Below are 17927 nucleotides of genomic sequence, written 5' to 3'. Positions count from 1 at the left end.
ATGACTTTTTCATCCAGTAGGAAATAATCAGAGCACTGGAGAAGGGCTGTGGAGGGTGATTGCTGACAGTCTGTGAGGGATGCAGCTTAGCTTCAAAGGGAGAAAACCCCAGGAGCATCGGCAAAATTGGCTAGTCATAGAAAGTCCTCTGAGCTAAACAGCTCCCAGCAAAGCATTGTATGAAGGCACATTGAACATGTTTACATAAGCTGAACATTTGTGTCCCTGTCCTCATGAACACTATTTTTTGTTTTTGAAACCTTGGGCATGCATAGTCTACTTTAGAAAGCCTTTTTTCTAGGACTCTTGTTAGCAATGCTATTTTAAAATTTTATTATTATTTTGAAAATTATGTTTGTGTGTGTGTTTGTGTATATGCACATGACTGCAGTGCCCGTGGAGGCCAGAGGTGTCGGATCCCCTTCCTGAAGCTGGAGTGACAGATGGTTGTATGCCTCCTGATGTGGGTGGTCCTCTGGAAGAGCAGTCTGTGCTCTGAACTGCTGAGCCATCTCTCCATCCCCCTAGTCTCATATACCTGGGTTTGGCCTTGAACTCCCAATCTGTCTCCCTCCACCTCCAGAATGCTGGCTGCTTTTTAAATTGATAAGCATATCACCTTGCTGGGGCTGCAGTAGTAGTACTAAAAGATTGGTGGCTTAAAACAAGAGAACATTATTCTCTTCCAGTCTGGAGGTCAGAGGTGGAAGCCTGGGGTCCCCAGGGCTGTGCCCCCTTTGAAGGTTAGTGGAGAATGTGTTCCTTCCTTCTCAGCTTCTGCTGGCTCCTGGTTTTGCTTGGCTTGTGGTAGCATAGCTCCTGTCTCTTCTGCTGCCTCATAGCTAGTCATCATCTGTCTGTCTGCACCCTCTCCTTATGAAAACAAGTCCTTAGCTAATTGTAAGCTCACCCTGAATGTAGCATCGCAGCATTTTGCCACCCTCTACTAATTCCATTTGTAAAGAGCTATTTCCAAATAAGAGAGCATTCTGAAGTTCCAGGTTGATGCAAACCAACTCAGCTCACCAAACGCATTGTGCTGTTTCATGTTTTATCATTCATGTGCACACCGACACATGTGTGGAGGCCAGAGGAGGATGTCAGGTGTTTTCCTCTATTGGTCCCTCACTGGACCTGAAGCTAACGTACCCTGAAGCCCAGGCTAGCTGGCAGCTCCTGGGACCTGCCTGTCTTTGCTCTTGAGATGCCGAGGTTCCAGGCATGCATTGCCATTCTTGGCTTTTATGTGGGAGCTGAGAATTTAAACCAGGTCCTCTTGCTTTCTTAGAAAGGTCTTTCACCTTTAAAGCTCTATGCTTTTTCTCTTTTCTTTTAAAGGATTTAGTTAATTAGTTGATTTATGTATGTATTTATTTTTTGAGACTAGGTCTTTCTACATAGCTGTGGCTGTCCTGGAACTTTCTATAAAGACCAGGTTGGCCTTGAACTCATAGAGATCAACTGCCATTAATCCCCTCTGGGATTAAAACCATGTGCCACCACCACCACCCACTCTTAAATTTTGGGGTAACTTATAAGGTGATTTGAGATGTTTTAGCAAAATGTCTTTGTGGTATATCTTAAGATTTTTAAATTTCAAAAACTAGAATAAAAAGATTTTGAAGTTGTTAGGAGGCAGGTTTTTTAGCAGACAAAGTGTATGTTCTAAGATAGGAAAAAGATCAAATGAAAAAGTGAAATTTAAGAACGATTTCTTCATTATGGGAAAATTCCATCTATTATTTTCAAAACTGCACTATAAACTGAAGATGCTTCTGATTGTTCAACTTTTATATGTATTATCAGAAAGATGCATATATATGCATTACACTGTGCAATTTCTTTTGGAAGTTTTATCTTTTTTTAAAAGTTTAATTTTACATATAATCATTTGAGATAGGTTTTCACTCTGTAGATCAGGAGACCTTCTACTCAGAGATCTGCCTTCTTAGTGGTGGGATTAACGGTGGACACCATACGCCTGGCTATTTATTATTTTTAATTATGTGTGTGGAGGGGGTCTGTGTGTGGGTTTGCACTTGTGAGTGCTGGTGCCAGCAGAGGCCAGAATTCTTGAGTCACTGGAGCTGGAGTCATTGGGAGTTGTGAGCAGCCCAATGTAGGTGCTGGGAAAAACCTGATGTGGGTGCTGGAAGCTGAACTCAGATTCTCCGCAAGACCACTGGGGAGCTCCTAACTGCTGAGCTGTCTTTCTAGCTCCCAGATTTATCTTTTTCTACGAGATATATTATTACGAGCTGGCAAGATGGCTCTGGGTACAAAGCTTTGCTGTGCAAGCTTGGTGAACCTGAGTTCTCTCCTTGGAGGCTGGGTGGAGGAGAGAACTGACTCCCGAAGGTTCGTCTCTGACCTCTGCATGTGTGCTGGGGCACCAGGGTACCCACATTCATACATACATGCCACACATAAGGTAATAATCCATAAAAATCATCTTAAAATGTTTAAAGAGTGTTAGCACATTTCCTGTCTTGGAAGAAGCAAGAAGTGTTTAAACCCAGTCTGAGTTTAGCTTTTGGCTGCACCGCTCACCAGCTGTACCCATCCAGCTGTGTACCTGTGGATAAGTTATGTCTTTGTGTGCCTCTGTTCCCTGTAGGAAGGATGTTAGTAATACCAGTCTTTCCAAGTTGGTGAGAGTCGCAATATGTTTGTGTACACAGTGGATGGACTGTTGACTAATAAGGTGGATGATTTCATTGTATTGCATAATACAAACCAGCTAGATTTATATTACAGAAAAAGGTACTTGTTTAAGAAGACATTACTTAAACTATAGTCAAATGAGCCTGTCTCCCCCAGACCCCCCCCCCCCCCCCCCCCCCCCCCCCCCGGACTCTTCCCATCTGTGACCATAGAGCTGTTCCTGAAAATTTTAGGTAGAAGGTGACATGGTTGTAAGTGTGTAGCAGTGACCTGTTGAATATTAACCGGTGAGGAAGTGGGCTGAACTTTGGAATCCGGAAATCTCGGGCTTGGAGTGTGGTGGGTTGGGATGGTGGGATTTAAGCTGATAAATGACTCCAGCGCCAAAGGCTCGTATTTAGCTTTGATAAGGGTTGGCTGCTGAAGGCAAGTGAACAGGAACCACTGGTCAAAGAGCTAAGATCCCAGCGGCTGTTGGAGCATTCAGATGGGTAATTCAGGGCCAATTAAATAGCGCTGGGGGACTGCTTTGGGAAGAATGGAAACTTGTCTCTGAATACTGATAGCCACAATCGTCTGTGGTCCCTTACTATGTGCTAGACAGTATGAAAGGTGCTTTACAAACACTGCTTTACATGCCATTATGGCCGCCCTTGTAGAACAGGAGGTTGCATTGACAGTTTTTTAACTTGCCTGTGGCAGATGTCTACTAAATACCTTCAAACAGGAATGACACTCAGGGCTACAGAATCTCTGCTTTGTACTCACACTGCCTTCTGGGGTGGACAGGAAACTGGGTGTGCAATCTGCCCCAGTGGAAGGAGGGATCTGCTAATGCCTAGTGTTGTAGCTGTCTCCTTGGATTTTTTTTTTTTTTAACTGAAACGAATATAAAACAGTAAAGTTTTAAAAACAGTGCCTAGAGAATACCTTTCTTCTTTTTCTGTAGGTGGCAGATGTGGAAGTCTGTAACTTTGCTTACTCTTCATATTGATAGGAACATGTCTCACAGGAGTCTTCTGTATTGGAACAACAATGGATTAAACATTTTCTGAAATTAGTCATTAGGAGGTTTGCAGTCTTTTGTTCTTACATAATAAGCTGTGATAAACTGAGAAACATTTATGAATGTTTGCAGTTTACTTTGTAGTTCACCTTGGAGCACTACATTTTTTTTCTTTTTAAATACAGTGTCATCTTTAACTCTCAAGACGTTTATTGGTTTCCCTAAAGTGTTCTATTGGTTCATCCAGCCACCCCCCCTCACACAAAAATGGCACTATTATTAGTTTTTTATTAAGCAGACAGAAAAAGCTATCATACTACTTTCTCTGTTGCTTCCTTTCTGTTGAGTTCATTGATGTCTGTGTACTGGGAGGTATGAATGACCCCTGGCTTTATGATTGCTAATGTAGTACCTTCCATTCCCTGGTCAACCCTTCTCAGTTTCTATCTCAATACAGTTGAATTTATGTGACTTCTTTTGCTCTTTTTTGTATTTAAATAAGTAGCCCAACCCCCATTTTCATTTGTGTGTGTGTGTGTGTGTGTGTGTGTGTGTGTGTGTGTGTGTATGCACCATGTTGTGTTAGTGGAGGTCAGAAGACGACTTTGAGGAGTAGGTTCTTTCCTTCCGCTACGTTGATCCTAGGAATTGAACTCAGGAACTCAGGTCATCAGACTTGGCAGTAAGCAGTCTTACCTACTGAGCCACGCTAGATTTTTTTTTTTTTTTTTTTTTTTGAGACAGGGTCTTACACATTAGCCTCAGTTGGCCTTGAATGTGACAGTCCTCCTGTCTCAGCCTACTAAGCATTGTAATCATAGGTATGAGCCACCGTATCTGGCTTTTCTTTAAAATGTCAGTCTTATATATTACAGGCTGACCTTGAACTGGCTAGGATGACCTAGAACTTCTGATCCTCCTGTGTTACCTTCTGTGGCCTGGAACTTCAAGGGTGCACCATCACACTCACACAGTATTGGGGATCAAACCCAGTGCTTTTTGTCCATGCTATCTGTGTAAGCACTTTACCAACTGAGTTACATCTGCAACTCTGCTTTATGAGTATGAGACAGGGTCTTGCTGTGTAGCCCAGACTAGCCTCAAATTCTTGGCAGTTCCTCTTGCCTTAGGTCCCTAGTGCTCCGAGTATAGGTGTGTGACACCACTCAGGTTGCTCGTTGTGTATGTGCATATATGTCTTAGTTAGGGTTTTATTGCTGTAAAGAGACCCATGACCACAGCAGCTTTTATAAAGGAAAACATTTGACTGGGGTGGCTTACAGTTTCAGAGGTTTAGTCTGTTATCATCATGGTGGGACATGGCAGTGTGCAGGGCAGACATGGTGCTGGAGAAGGAGCTGAGAGTTCTACATTTTGATCCACAGGAAGTGGACTGTGTCACTGGGCATAGCTTGAGCATAGGAGACCTCAAAGCCCACCCCTTCAGTGATACATTTCCTCCAACAAGGCCATACTACTCCAACAAAACCATGCCTTCTAATGGTACCATTCCCTATGAGCTTATGGGGGCCAGTTACATTCAAACTACCACAATATACATATATCTGTTTTTAGTTGCCGGTATACATTTGTGTTCAGGGGTGTGTATATGTGTGCAGAATAGGGTTCAACCTCTGTCTGTGGTTCCTCTGGCAGTGTCCACCTCGTTTTTTGTTTTGTCTTGAAACAGGTTTTCTCTATATGTGTAGCCAGGCCAGCCTAGAACTCACTATGTAGACCAGGCTGGCCTCAAACTCACAAAGATCCACCTACCTCTACCTCCTGAGTTGCTGAGATTAAAGGTGTGCACCTAGTTTTTTGAGATTGGGTTTCTCACTGTCTTGGAGCTCATGGACTATGCTAGGTTGGTTTATAGGAAATGTGAGGTACAAAATCCCAAATGAGTCAGAGGGAATATTCAGAACCTCCTACTTTAGCTCTTTACTCAAGGGAAGAAATTATATCTACAGTTTTGGAAAACCTCAAGTGTTTTTGAAAAGAATTATGAATGTGTATGTATCTATGTGTATGTAGGGCCATGTGTGACTCAGTGGGCTGGTGAGAGGGCAGTCTTTAGGAGTTATCTCTCTCTTCCACTGAGTGGACCCCAGGATCAAGTGCAGGGTGTCAGGTTGGCAACAGATGCCCTTGTCTACTGAGCTCTCTCCCTGGCCCTCAGTTATTTATTCCCATTAGTTGGGTTGATGCTCAGTTGAGCAGGGCCTAGTAGAAGACTGGTTGACTTGTGTTGAAGTTGAGGCCCAAATGGATTGTTTCCCAGTATTCTTTCCAGGTCCGAGTCTGCTATTACTCGGTTCTGTTTCCTAGTTGTGGCTCAGTTAGAGAGCTGATGGAGAAAGGGCCCCCACAGGGCCAGAGCTTGTGAATTTGGGGGACAGTTCGATCAGATGAGATTAAGTGTCAATAAACTAGTTCCCAGACAGAAAGTACTTCCCAAATCGGGCTATAACAGTTGCTGTTCTTAATCATATCTAATTAGGATTTGAGATTGGCAAAAGCCACATCAGAACTTAGAATGTTCTTGATTTTATACTAATTTTAGCATTTTCTTCTTCCTGTATATTTTCCTTTTCCTAATATAGTCATAGTCATATTTCTTTTACTTTTCTACATTTGACTGCATGAATAATGTCTTAGGGTTTTTATTGCTGTGCAGAGATACCAGGACCATGGCAACTCTTATAAAGGAAACATTTAATTGGGGCGGCTCGCTTACAGTTTCAGAGGTTCAGTCCATTATCATCATGGTGGGGAGCACGGCCGTGGGCAGGCAGACACTACACTAGATGAGTAGTTGAGAGTCCTACATCTTGCAGGCAACAGGAAGTCAGTTGAGACACTGGGTGGTATCCTGAGCGTAGGAAACCTGAAAGCCCGTCCCCACAGTGACACACACATAGTAATTGCTGAGCCGACACTGTAGCTTATTTCTTTTTCTTTTCTCTTCTTGGTTTTTTGAGACTGGGTCTCACAAATGTAGCCCTGGATGGCCTGGAATTCACTGTGTAGACCAAGCTGGCCTCGAACTCAGAGATCCACTTGCATCTGCCTTTTGAGTGCTGGGTTTAAAGGTACGTGCCACCATGCCTGGCTTCATAGTTCCTTTAGTTCTTTCTGGCTTGAGTTAATGAATTACTTCATTTTTTCTGACTTTTCTTTGAAATTAAGGTTATTTCCCATGTCTTCTAGTACCTTTATAATAAATCTCTGTCTCAAATAATATTCCATACTTTTTTTTTTTTTTTTTTCCAAGACAGGGTTTCTCTGTGTAACCCTGGCTGTCCTGGAACTCGCTTTGTAGACCAGACTGGCTTTGAACTCAGCGCTATACCTGCCTCTGCCTCCCGAGTGCTGGGATGAAGGATGTGCGCCACCACACCTGGCTTTAATGTCCCGTCTGAATTTGCTGCTGTCCAACAGCTCCCCGCTGTAGCTTTCTTTCCTCACCATCTGGGAATTTTCTTAGTTTTCCTCCTGCTTTGGATTCCTGTTTTGGGGGGTGGGCTCATTTGGCTCTGATGCCAGTGAAGCTGGTCTTGAGATCTTTTTATAGCCCCAAATGGCCTTAGCCGCCTCCTCTCTCTCTCTCCTCTCCTCATGTGCTGGCATCACAGGCATGCACTACCACACTTGGCCTTGCTGGTTTGCTTTTGGTGACGGTGCCCCATTCGGTAGCCCTTGCTGGCCGGAAACTAGTAGCAGGGCTTCCAAGACCAGGAAAAGAAGCCAGCACAGTCTTGGATCTCTCCTTCTTCTCTTTGTCCTCTGTTCTTTTTTTATTGAGACAGGGTTTCTCCATGTAACAGCTCTGGCTGTCCTGGATCTCTCTCTGTAGACCAGGCTGGCCTCAAACTCACAGAGATCTGCCTGTCTCTACCTCCAGAGTGCTGGGATTAAATTAAGTGTGTGCCACCAGCTGCCTGGTTTAGATCTCTTCTTAACTAGATATGTTGTCTTTTTTTGTTTGTTGGTTTCCATTCTGATTTTGGTAGGATCTATATTCTCCTGTAGGTTCCTGATAAAGGGCACACATAGACGTTAGACTGTTGGAGACTGTGCGTCAGTAGCAGTATCCGAATTTTTCTGTGCCCATTGACTGTTTGGGTAGACATAGCATTGGACAAAATGGAATCCCTTTAAAAATGATTTATTTATTTTTTATGTGCATGGGTGTTAACTCTGCATATATATCTATGCACTGTGTGTGTGCCTGGTGCCCAAGGAGGCCAGAAGAGGTTATCAGATCCCCTGGAACTGAAGTTATGGATGGTTTTTAATTTGAAAGAGTTTATTTTGGCTGTGGCTCCGGAGAGAGAGTAGAACATGGCAGGGAAGCAAGGAAACAAGCCGCCGTACGGTGGTCGGAGCAAGACTCTGAAACATGTCAATCTTGTCAGGGAGTTTCCTAAGGGGGCAAAGTCTATGCAGAACTGGGTTGGGGGCAGCAAACCAAGAGGTCTCCTAACTGAGAATTTGCATGTAGCATTGTCTCTTTGGGGAGCTCTGATAGGTGTTGGTATAAGGAAATTGACTTGCTAAAGGTGTGAGTTGTATAAGCCCTTTGCTAAGGACACTGGGTCAGTCCACCAGAGGCTTATGCCCCTACAGCTAGAAAAGGCTAAAATTTATCCTTAGAGTGCCTCTGTGTCTTCTTTCCACGAATGACAGTAGCTAATCTAAAAAAAATTATTTTTTTAACGTAAAAGCAGGTTATAATTCAAAAGTCCAGGGTTGTTTGAAACTGGAAAATATTTTCTCTGTAGAAAATAGTAAAAATGATAACATTTCCCAATAAGCCCTTTTAAGCCAAATAATAGCTGAATTATTATAATAAATAATAATTATTATAATATAAATACTGATTAGATTCTGGGATACAGAAGAAACCAATTTTCATCTGTTGAGACAGCTATGTTTTACTTAAGTTGTGTAAGTGAGATTCCTATTCATCTTCCCCTTCACTGTTTGATTTACAGCAGATATTTTTCTATAGGCTAACCCATAATCTAAAAAGATTTTAGCCTCCCCTCCTGAAAGTACAGCCATCATTTTCTTTCATCAGCTTGATATGGTACAAATTTTTGTCCTAGTAGTGAAATGTTTCACTAAAGCTTGCCAAGTGATTGGGCAAAACCAAAACTTATTATAAGCCACAGTCATCCTAGGGTCCCCCCTGCTAGGTAGCCTCCCTGGATCTGTGGGTTCCAGTCTGATTGTCCTTTGCTTTATATTTAGTATCCACTTATGAGTGAGTATATACCATGTTTGTCCTTCTGAGTCTGGGTTACCTCACTCAGGATGACATTTTCTAGTTCCATCCATTTGCCTGCAAATTTCATTATGTCATTGTTTTTTTTTCTCTGTTGAGTAGTACTCCATTGTGTATATGTACCACATTTTCTTAACCCATTCTTCAGTTGAGGGGCATCTAGGTTGTTTCCAGGTTCTGGCTATTACAAATAATGCTGCTATGAACATAGTTCAGCATGTATCGTTGTGGTATGATTGAGCATTCCTTGGGTCTATGCCCAAGAGTGGTATGACTGGGTCTTGAGGTACATCAATTCCCAATTTTCTGAGAAACCGCCATACTGATTTCCAAAGTGGTTGTACAAGTTTGCACTCCCACCAACAGTGGAGGAGTGTTCCCCTTGCTCCGCATCCTCTCCAACATAGACTGTCATGTCATAGACTGTTTTTGATCATAGCCATTCTGACAGGCGTAAGGTGTCATCTGAGTCGTTTTGATTTGCATTTCTCTGATGATGGCAGGTCAGTGCTCTTAAGTCCTGAGCTGTCTCTCCAGCACCCCCTCCTCTTTTTTTTTTTAAGTGTGGGTTGTGGAAATTTGGATTTAAGGCCTCATGCTTGTGCAGCTCTTGGTGGCTGAGCCGGCCTCCCCAGCCCTGCAGGGCAGTTTTCTGAGGGGAAGATGGAACTATTCCATGTCATAGGATTTTTGTTGGTTTATATTGTTTTGAGACAGTGTCACCACATAGCCCAGGCCTGTCCTAAGTTCTCAGTCCTCCTGCCTCTGCTGTCTGACTGTTAGGATTCCAGCCGTAAGCTACCATGTCTGTATCCTTATCATATGATGTTAATGGCGGCATACCAGTTTCTCCATGTGTGAACATCTGTGGAAAGTGTCAAAAAAAAGGTAGAGTTTGATTTTATATATCCGACAGTCTAAAAATGAATAGTAAGTTAAAAGAATTTGAGTACCTGAAGGCATACAGGAAGAGGGTAGAATTTCTCCTATTCTCCCACAACTGTTCTAGCTTTCCTTTTCTCCCCCAAACCACACTTAGTGAGAAGTTCCTTGTGTGCGTCTCCTGACTTAAACATTTACTTTCAGAGTCATAATTGGGGAAAGGGGGGAGCGAACATGCTAAAGTATCTTCTCAGAGTGCTTAGCTTACTGTTATAATACACCGAAGTACATTACCAATGAAACCTTGTCCTAACGTATTAAAATGACTCCTCCTGCAGTGGGCAAGCATGAATTAACTGGCCATAAAGTGGCTGTGAAGATACTCAACCGGCAGAAGATCCGGAGCCTCGACGTGGTTGGGAAAATCCGCAGAGAGATTCAGAACCTGAAGCTTTTCCGGCACCCTCACATCATTAAACTGTAAGCCCAGCTTATGGAACCTGCTCCCGTCATCTGCTCGTGCCTGTTGTTAACCTGCCTAACCTGGCGAGCCAGAGAGAGAGGCCTGGCGCTCTGCCCGTTCCCGAGGCTGGAGGTGGCTGTCTGCTCCTGCAGCCAGCCCCGCTCACTGCCAATTGCAAAGCCCGCCCTCGTGTTTTAGCGTGGCTCGTATCAGACTTGTTCTTGTTCTTCCCGTTGTTTGGACAGAGGCCCTTCTGATAACTTGGTGCTTCTGTTTTTATGTCGGGAACCAACTATTGATTTTCTAGTAAGAGTCTCTGTAGCAGGTGCCAGGCCCTCCCAGGTCCACCGGAAAGATAAAAAGAGGCAAAAAAAAAAAAAAAAAAAATCCTTGACCTCTACATTTTAAATTTCCAAATGCTGGGAACTAGGCTCACGGGAGACTGTGTGCGAGAAATGGTTTTTCCTTACCCCGCTTGTACTTGTTCATACACATACCAGAATCTGAGGAGTTTAGCATTGCAGGAGGGCCGTGGTCCTCACTGCTGCTTTCCGGCTGCCACTGGGAGGCTACAGGTAACTTAGTTCTTGCCCCCCACCCCCACCCTGTGTGGCTGTGTAGGCTATACTTTAAAGCTGCTTGGACTTTCCTGTTGAACTGTCTGGCTCAAAAATTGTTTTCTCTCTCATTTATTAGTGTTTTGAAATATCATATATGCTAGTGGCCCGAAGTGTATGTTTCTTGCTTTGAACTCTGGGCCCTATGCCCGCTGCTGACTTTATATCCTCATTGGGATATCCCCGAGGCATTTCAAAAGACCTGGTCCAGGGTCATCTCTTTATCACCTCCTGGGATCTGTTCTCACCTCTGTGGTTAATTGCCACTTAACACTGATGAAAATGTAAGAGCATCATTAACAGTCCTATTTAACAGTCCCTCTCCACACCATCCCTCCATCTCTTCCTTCAGACTGGATCTCTGGTCTGTCTCTCAGTCCTCTGTCACCGCCATATTGGTCGGAACCATCTCCCCTCTCCTCCCCTCTCATGGGCTGCCAGAGGAGCCTCAGCTTCTTCTTAGCATTCAGTCAATTCTTCACACCGCTGCTACTTAGTCTTTGACTATGTAGATCATGCGACTGCTAGCATTCAAAACATCCCATAGCTTTTCATCTTCCTTTAAACCAAAGCTAAAAGTCCCTGCCTTCCTGGCTTGTGACGTTCTGCATCTTTGGCCTCCAGTGACTGACTCCACATCCTGTTTCTCCTGCCTTGTTTGGCTCTTGCCTTACCATGAGCATGCCAAGCAGACTCCCACCTGGGCCCTTACCCTTGCTGTTCCCTCTGCCTGGTTCACCCTCCTCCCGGGTAACATAGTCTGCTCCTTCCTTCCTTCAGGCTCTGCTCAGGTGTACTTGGTGGCCTTCCTGGAGAACTCTGTATAGAAGAGAGTTTGCTTTCTTTTCTCCATCACATGCTCTGCACTAGATAATGCTTGTTTGCTGTCTGTTTCCTGGCACCTGGATCAAGAGCATCACAAAAACAGGATTGGCTTTGTAACCCACGATCTTCTATCCCAGTACCTGGGTCCTTACAGGTTCTTAGTGAATCTTTATGGAATGGATGAATACACGTGTTTTAATGTTAGTAGATAATGTTTTCTCTCACCAGGTACCAGGTCATCAGTACACCATCTGATATTTTCATGGTGATGGAATATGTCTCAGGAGGAGAGCTATTTGATTATATCTGTAAAAATGGAAGGGTAAGCAGTTCTCATTTAATCCTGTACATATTTTATAACTCCCCTGTATCCCTTATTGCATCAAAATGTCAGAGAGCAGTTGTCAGAGGTCTGTTTAGTAACCAATTTCCTTAGTCATATTTGTTTAGAATCATAGGCTACTTAGAGGTAGAAAGAAGGACCTCAGTGATGAACCCCTGAGCCACTTACACAGACAGACATGAATATTGAGCCTCCCAGTTAAATATTTGTTCAAGGTCAGGTGATTTATTAGTGATAGAGTTCACTTAAATCCCCAAAATTTATAATCCTTAGACTTATGCTTTGGGGTATACAAACTTTTTTTTTGAGACAGGGTCTCACTATGCCACCTCAGCTGGCTTGGAACTCGCTCTTTAGGTCACACTGGCTTCCAATGCATAGAGATCTCCCTGCCTCTGCCTCCCGAGTGTTGGGATTAAAGGTGTACCTGGCCTATACAAACCTATTTAGTGTGCATCTTAAACTTTATAAGTATTCCTTACAAAATATATTATTAAATATTTAAGGATGTAGGCCTCGTTGTTCAACCCTGGCCACATTTAGGTTGCATTCATTTTTTCGTTTCTGAACTCTGATGTACCTGGGACAGTAAGAACGGGCTTTATGGAAGACTTTGGAATTAGACTTCAGGACTTCAGTGGTGGAAGGAACTTTGGAGACATTTAAGTTATAGATACAAATACTGAGCACTGTTCCCTGCCCATGCTGGACCTCTGGTTATCTGATTTGTCCCTTCTAAAAGCCCCACATCTGGCATTGAGAAAAGAACTTGGCCTGCTTTCAGTCGAAAGTTATTTGCATTATTCATTCACTCATTTTACATAGTGTTTCTCTTTAATCAGAATAAAACTCACTAACCAAGTTAATCTTTACTTATTTCTCAACATGGCCAATTTCTATTTAAAGTATTTCCTTTCTCATCCTTCTAGGCCCCACTCCTACTCCCTAGAGGAATTCTTCCTAAAATCATCACTGCCTTCTTTTTTTTTTTTTTTTTCCCGAGACAGGGTTTCTCTGTGTAGCTTTGCGCCTTTCCTGGATCTTGCTCTGTAGACCAGGCTGGCCTCGAACTCACAGAGATCTGCCTGCCTCTGCCTCCCAAGTGCTGGGATTAAAGGCGTGCGCCACCACCGCCCGGCTCATCACTGCCTTCTTTTCTTATCTCTTTTCTTCTGTTTGTCATTTCTGGTCATCTTGCACTATGATATGGGGATGTCATTAGTTTTACGTTTTGAATGCTGAATTTTCGGCTGCTCTGTTTCTGTATTTTAGATATCTGCCTCATTTTCTGAAATTGCCCTTGGACAGCCTGCCTGTTTGGCTTCACAGATGCACCTTTACCTGGTTGAGAAAGACGTTTTGGTTTTAAGTTTTAATTGTCTTTTGGCTCCTGCTCTGTTCCATTCTCGGTGCCTTTTGGTCCCCCCACTTCCCCCCCACTTTTCCTCATTTTATTTGTCTTTTTTTATGACTCTTCTCAGATCACGTGATTCTTGGCTCTCCATCTCAGAATGAAGTACCAAATGCCATACATGTGAGATTTAGTGATTGGTGGCTTTTCCCATAAGTTGAGTTGTTGGGAGAGCTGTTAATTTGGGTCGGGTAAATCGTTTGCTAACCATCATAAGAATTTTTCTTCTTCATTTGACTTGGTACTTGGTGTTTCCTATTTTGTTGAAGGCAGTAGTTTAGCGGTTGGAACTGAGGTGGGAATTGGGGTCCATTCTCTTCTGTTAGTGTCCTGATTGTCACTTAGAGCACATCTTCCTTACAATCCCCTGTTCCTGCCACAGTGTCCTTGAGAGCGATCCAGCTTGGCTTCGCTTAAATAACCAGAGGTCTTACTCCCCAGTAGCAAGGAGTTTAAAGGTTCTCACCAGGACCAGCTTTCTTGTTTCTAGCTCACCCCTCACTCTGCCTCAGGAAGTCCTAGTTCCTCAGTTTCTCTAGGGTTTCCTATGCATGTGTTTATTTCTTCCTCTAGGCTTTGGTTTTGCTGTCTTCATCTGCTGTCCAGGCACTCCTCTGGGTGGGTGCTGTCTCTCGGTCCTTTGTTTTCTGGGCCTTGTGTGTTGCTGATAGCTTCCTAGTGCTGTTAGCCCTGCACAAAAGATTCAGTGCACGCTGTTCATCCGCCGCAGTCTGCTCTGATGTTGCTTGTCGTCTTCCTTTAGTCTCCGACATCCTTTGTACTGTGTTTTTGCAAACACAGTGCTTTCCACCTCTGTAGCCTTTCACTTATTTTACTCCTTATGTTGTTTGTTCGTTAAATTTTCTCGTCCTCTTTCATAATCTTTTTATAAACATCTACTGGAACGAATAAAGGCACTAGATTGCAAAAATAGTACGATATTTTTCTTGAAGAAGGCTGTCTTACATGTCAGTAGGAGTTTTAATTTTACATTCCAAGAAATGATCAGTTTATCGTTGTCCCCACATTATCCACACATTGAAGGTGCAGAATTCTGGATTTAGAATGCTTGCTCATGACCTCCCGGAGAATTGCATGTGAGAGTCCTTGCCTAGGGGATCCGCAGCTTCTCTATTAAATGCGCTGTCCTGAAGCAGGTGTAAACCAGTATTGGTTATCACTTGTTGAGCAAACCTCAAAAAATACAGGGAAGAGTTTTGAAGAGTATTTTTAAAAGATTATATTTGAAAATTTTATTTGTAGCGTAAGATTTTTTTTTTTCCCCAGTAAACACGCAAAAGGAAAAAGTGTTAAGGATTTTCTTTTATTTAAATAAAAACATCTCGGGCCTGAAGAATGGCTCAGCAGTCATGAGGGTTTGCTCTTCTTTCGGAGGTCTGAAGTTTGGTTCTTAGCACCCATATAGGGTGGCTCAAGGCTGTCTCTAGCTCTAGATCCAGAGAGTCCACTGTCCTCAGAATTCTGGCCTCTGTAGGCACCTGAATGCAGATGTGTATACACACACACACACACACACACACACACACACACACACACACTCTTATACACATAAATAAAAACTTAAAAATCATCTTAAGTTTCAGAACACAGACTATGGTTGCTTTGTACTTCAATTACAGTGCTTGCTTGTTACTTTATCATAGTCTTTTAAAGTAGTACCCCACCCCAGTACCGCTTTCTGTATTCTTTTTCTTTCTTTTCTTATCAATTAAAGGTGTTCTTGGACAGTTTCGTCCGGGTATCAGTGCATTCTATTTCTTCTCTCTCCCTATACTCTCTTCTCTGTCCCGCTCCGCCCATTCCTCTCCTTCCTACAGGCCTCTTTCTTACTTGCATGACTTCTTGTTTTGTTTTGTGACCCCGAGTCCGACGAGGACCGTCTGTTTGACCACGGGTTTGCGTCTGTCCATCAGAGCACATTCTGCATTATTTTTGTCAACTAGAGTAGGGCCTTCCTTCCATTCATTTCTGTGTTATGACTGTCTAACCTGTATAGCATACTGAATATGTTCAATAAATATTTATTAAAAGAATGAAGGATTAACCAAAAAAAAAAAAAATGAAGGATTAAACATCACTAACTTAGAATGAAAAATACGCCTAATTTCAGGTAGAAGTTGAAACTACTAGAAATAGCCCATGAACTACAGAAGAAGACAGGTTTTTAAACGTGGTCTGTGCAGGTGATAGGATCAGAAAGTTGATCCAGGTCCCCGTAGCCTCCTGGCATCCCAGTTTATTGTTGCCTGCATTACTTCACCATTTCAAAAGTACCTCATGGGTGAAGTTCACTTGGAAGGTTTCATGCTTCGGCAGTTTGTAGGCTGGAGAATTATAAGTAGGAAAAGTTTCCATTGAAACTTTTTAATACTTGATATAATGCACAGCTTAAAATACTTTTCCGCTTTTCCTAGTTGGATGAAAAGGAAAGTCGACGTCTGTTCCAACAGATCCTTTCTGGTGTGGATTATTGTCACAGGCACATGGTGGTCCACAGAGACTTGAAACCTGAGAACGTCCTGCTTGATGCACACATGAATGCAAAGATAGCTGATTTTGGTAAGGATGGTTTGAACTATTCAGTGAGGATACGTAGCAGTCTTCTGTAGTATCTGTGGGGTATGCTCAGAATCCCATCTTGCAAATAAGAATACAAAAGGGGAAAACAGTAAGTTACTGTCTTCTTCAAAACCGAGTATAAAGCGATTTAGTTACTTTGTGCACACACATGCACACACACACACACATACACACACACACACACACACATACACACAGACTCATATACACATGTCAAAGGACATCTTTGGGGGTTGTTTCTGGTCTTCCACCATGTGGGTCTTAATGGATTGAGCTTAGACTGTCAGGTTCAGTGGTAAGCACCTTTGTCTGCTAAGCCATCTCTCGCCAGCCATAAAATTCAGTTTTGTGATAGCAAATACTTCAAGTTGTCAACATTAGAGAGATCATTTGAAAAGAGGTGACTAGCCAGGTGGTGGTGGTGCACGCCTTTAATCCCAACACTTGGGAGGCAGAGGCAGGCGGATCTCTGTGAGTTCGAGGCCAGCCTGGTCTACAGAGCGAGTTCCAGGAAAGGCGCAAAGAAACACAGAGAAACCCTGTCTTGAAAAACAAAAAAAAACAAAACCAAAGCTAAAACAAAACAAAACAAAACAAAAAAAAAAAAAAAAAAGAAAAGAGGTGACTATTATTTGTGAAAAAGGTAGCAGTTTCATTTCTAATATATTCTTTTGGTCAAGTGTGGAGAAAATGGAAAGTAAGTGGAATGGAATTATTGAAAAAATTGAAATCTAGAAAGATGAAGTCTATGAGGAAACTTTTAAATATTTAAATGCTATAAAGTTGAATTTCAGATGTGGTCGCACATGCCTGTGACCCCAGAGTTCCAGAGATGGAGGCAGGTGGATTCACGGCCACAGTGGGCTACGTAGTAAGGCCCTGTCTCTAAAAAGAGAAGAGACTAAAATACCAAGATTACAGGTTTGGATGACCGTTCTGAGCTTGGGCTTTGTTCTATAGAGCAGAGCAGGAGTGGTAGAAATCTTTCTATTCATCTGAGATTATTTTGCCTAGCAATATCTATATGAAGAGTTAAACATTTCACATTTATTCTAGAAAGCGAAGCCATCTGTAGTTTAATATATACTCATTAAACTCCTATTGAAATACATTGTACCTTTGTATATACGGGCAGAATATTTGGGAAATGAAGTCTGTGATCACACTGAAGCAAAGAAAAAGTAAATGGTGACTGGTCTTGTTAATGAAAACTTAGCTGTGTTGTTTAATGGACTTTTCTTTTTGTCCTGGGGGAATCTTGAGTGGCCTTTGTTTGTCTCTGCAGGTCTTTCAAACATGATGTCCGATGGTGAATTTTTGAGAACAAGCTGTGGCTCACCCAATTACGCTGCCCCGGAAGTGATTTCAGGAAGGTGTGTTTGACAAGACGCAGCTTTTGTTGTGTTTGTCATTGTTTGTTTCTTTTCGTGTTTTTAGTCTGTATTGTCACATTTAATAGCAGTGAAGGAAGGGAAAAGTATTTCCTTACCTGCAAATTCTGTGGTTTAAGAATAATACACAAAGAGCTGGAGAGATGGCTCTGTGGTTAAGAGTACTTGCTAGTCTTCTAGAGAACTGGAGTTGGGTCTCAGCACCCACATTTTGGGTGACTCACAACTGCCTGTAACTTTACCTCCAGGAGACCCAACACTCTCTTTTGGTTTCTGCAAGCAGTTGCATGCATGTGTATGTATACCACAGACACACACACACACACACACACACACACACACACACACACACACAAATAAAAATAAATTTTATAAAAAAACGTAAGTGGGTAAATTAGCCAAGTCATGTTAAAGTAGTTAGAATGAAATATGTT

The 17927-nt window shown here is 42.7% G+C and overlaps 1 protein-coding gene across 2 annotated transcripts in view; it reads left to right on the top strand.

The window, feature by feature from the left end:
* Prkaa1 (protein kinase AMP-activated catalytic subunit alpha 1) overlaps positions 1-17927 on the top strand; it is a 36252-nt gene that overhangs the window by 8248 nt on the left and 10077 nt on the right. Inside the window, exons 2-5 of one of the 2 annotated variants that reach the window (XM_052743213.1) lie at positions 10181-10322; positions 11976-12069; positions 15937-16081; positions 17388-17475. In XM_052743213.1, coding sequence (XP_052599173.1) covers positions 10181-10322; positions 11976-12069; positions 15937-16081; positions 17388-17475 — 469 coding nt within the window. Of the gene's footprint in view, positions 1-10180; positions 10323-11975; positions 12070-15936; positions 16082-17387; positions 17476-17927 lie in introns of those variants that run through there. The other variant, XM_052743214.1, reaches the window with a different exon arrangement.

This window comes from Peromyscus californicus, unplaced genomic scaffold (assembly GCF_007827085.1).
Source record: "Peromyscus californicus insignis strain IS unplaced genomic scaffold, ASM782708v3 Scaffold_18__1_contigs__length_77618521, whole genome shotgun sequence".
Classification (NCBI taxonomy): domain Eukaryota; kingdom Metazoa; phylum Chordata; class Mammalia; order Rodentia; family Cricetidae; genus Peromyscus; species Peromyscus californicus.
This window is presented reverse-complemented; position numbering and strand designations above follow the sequence as displayed.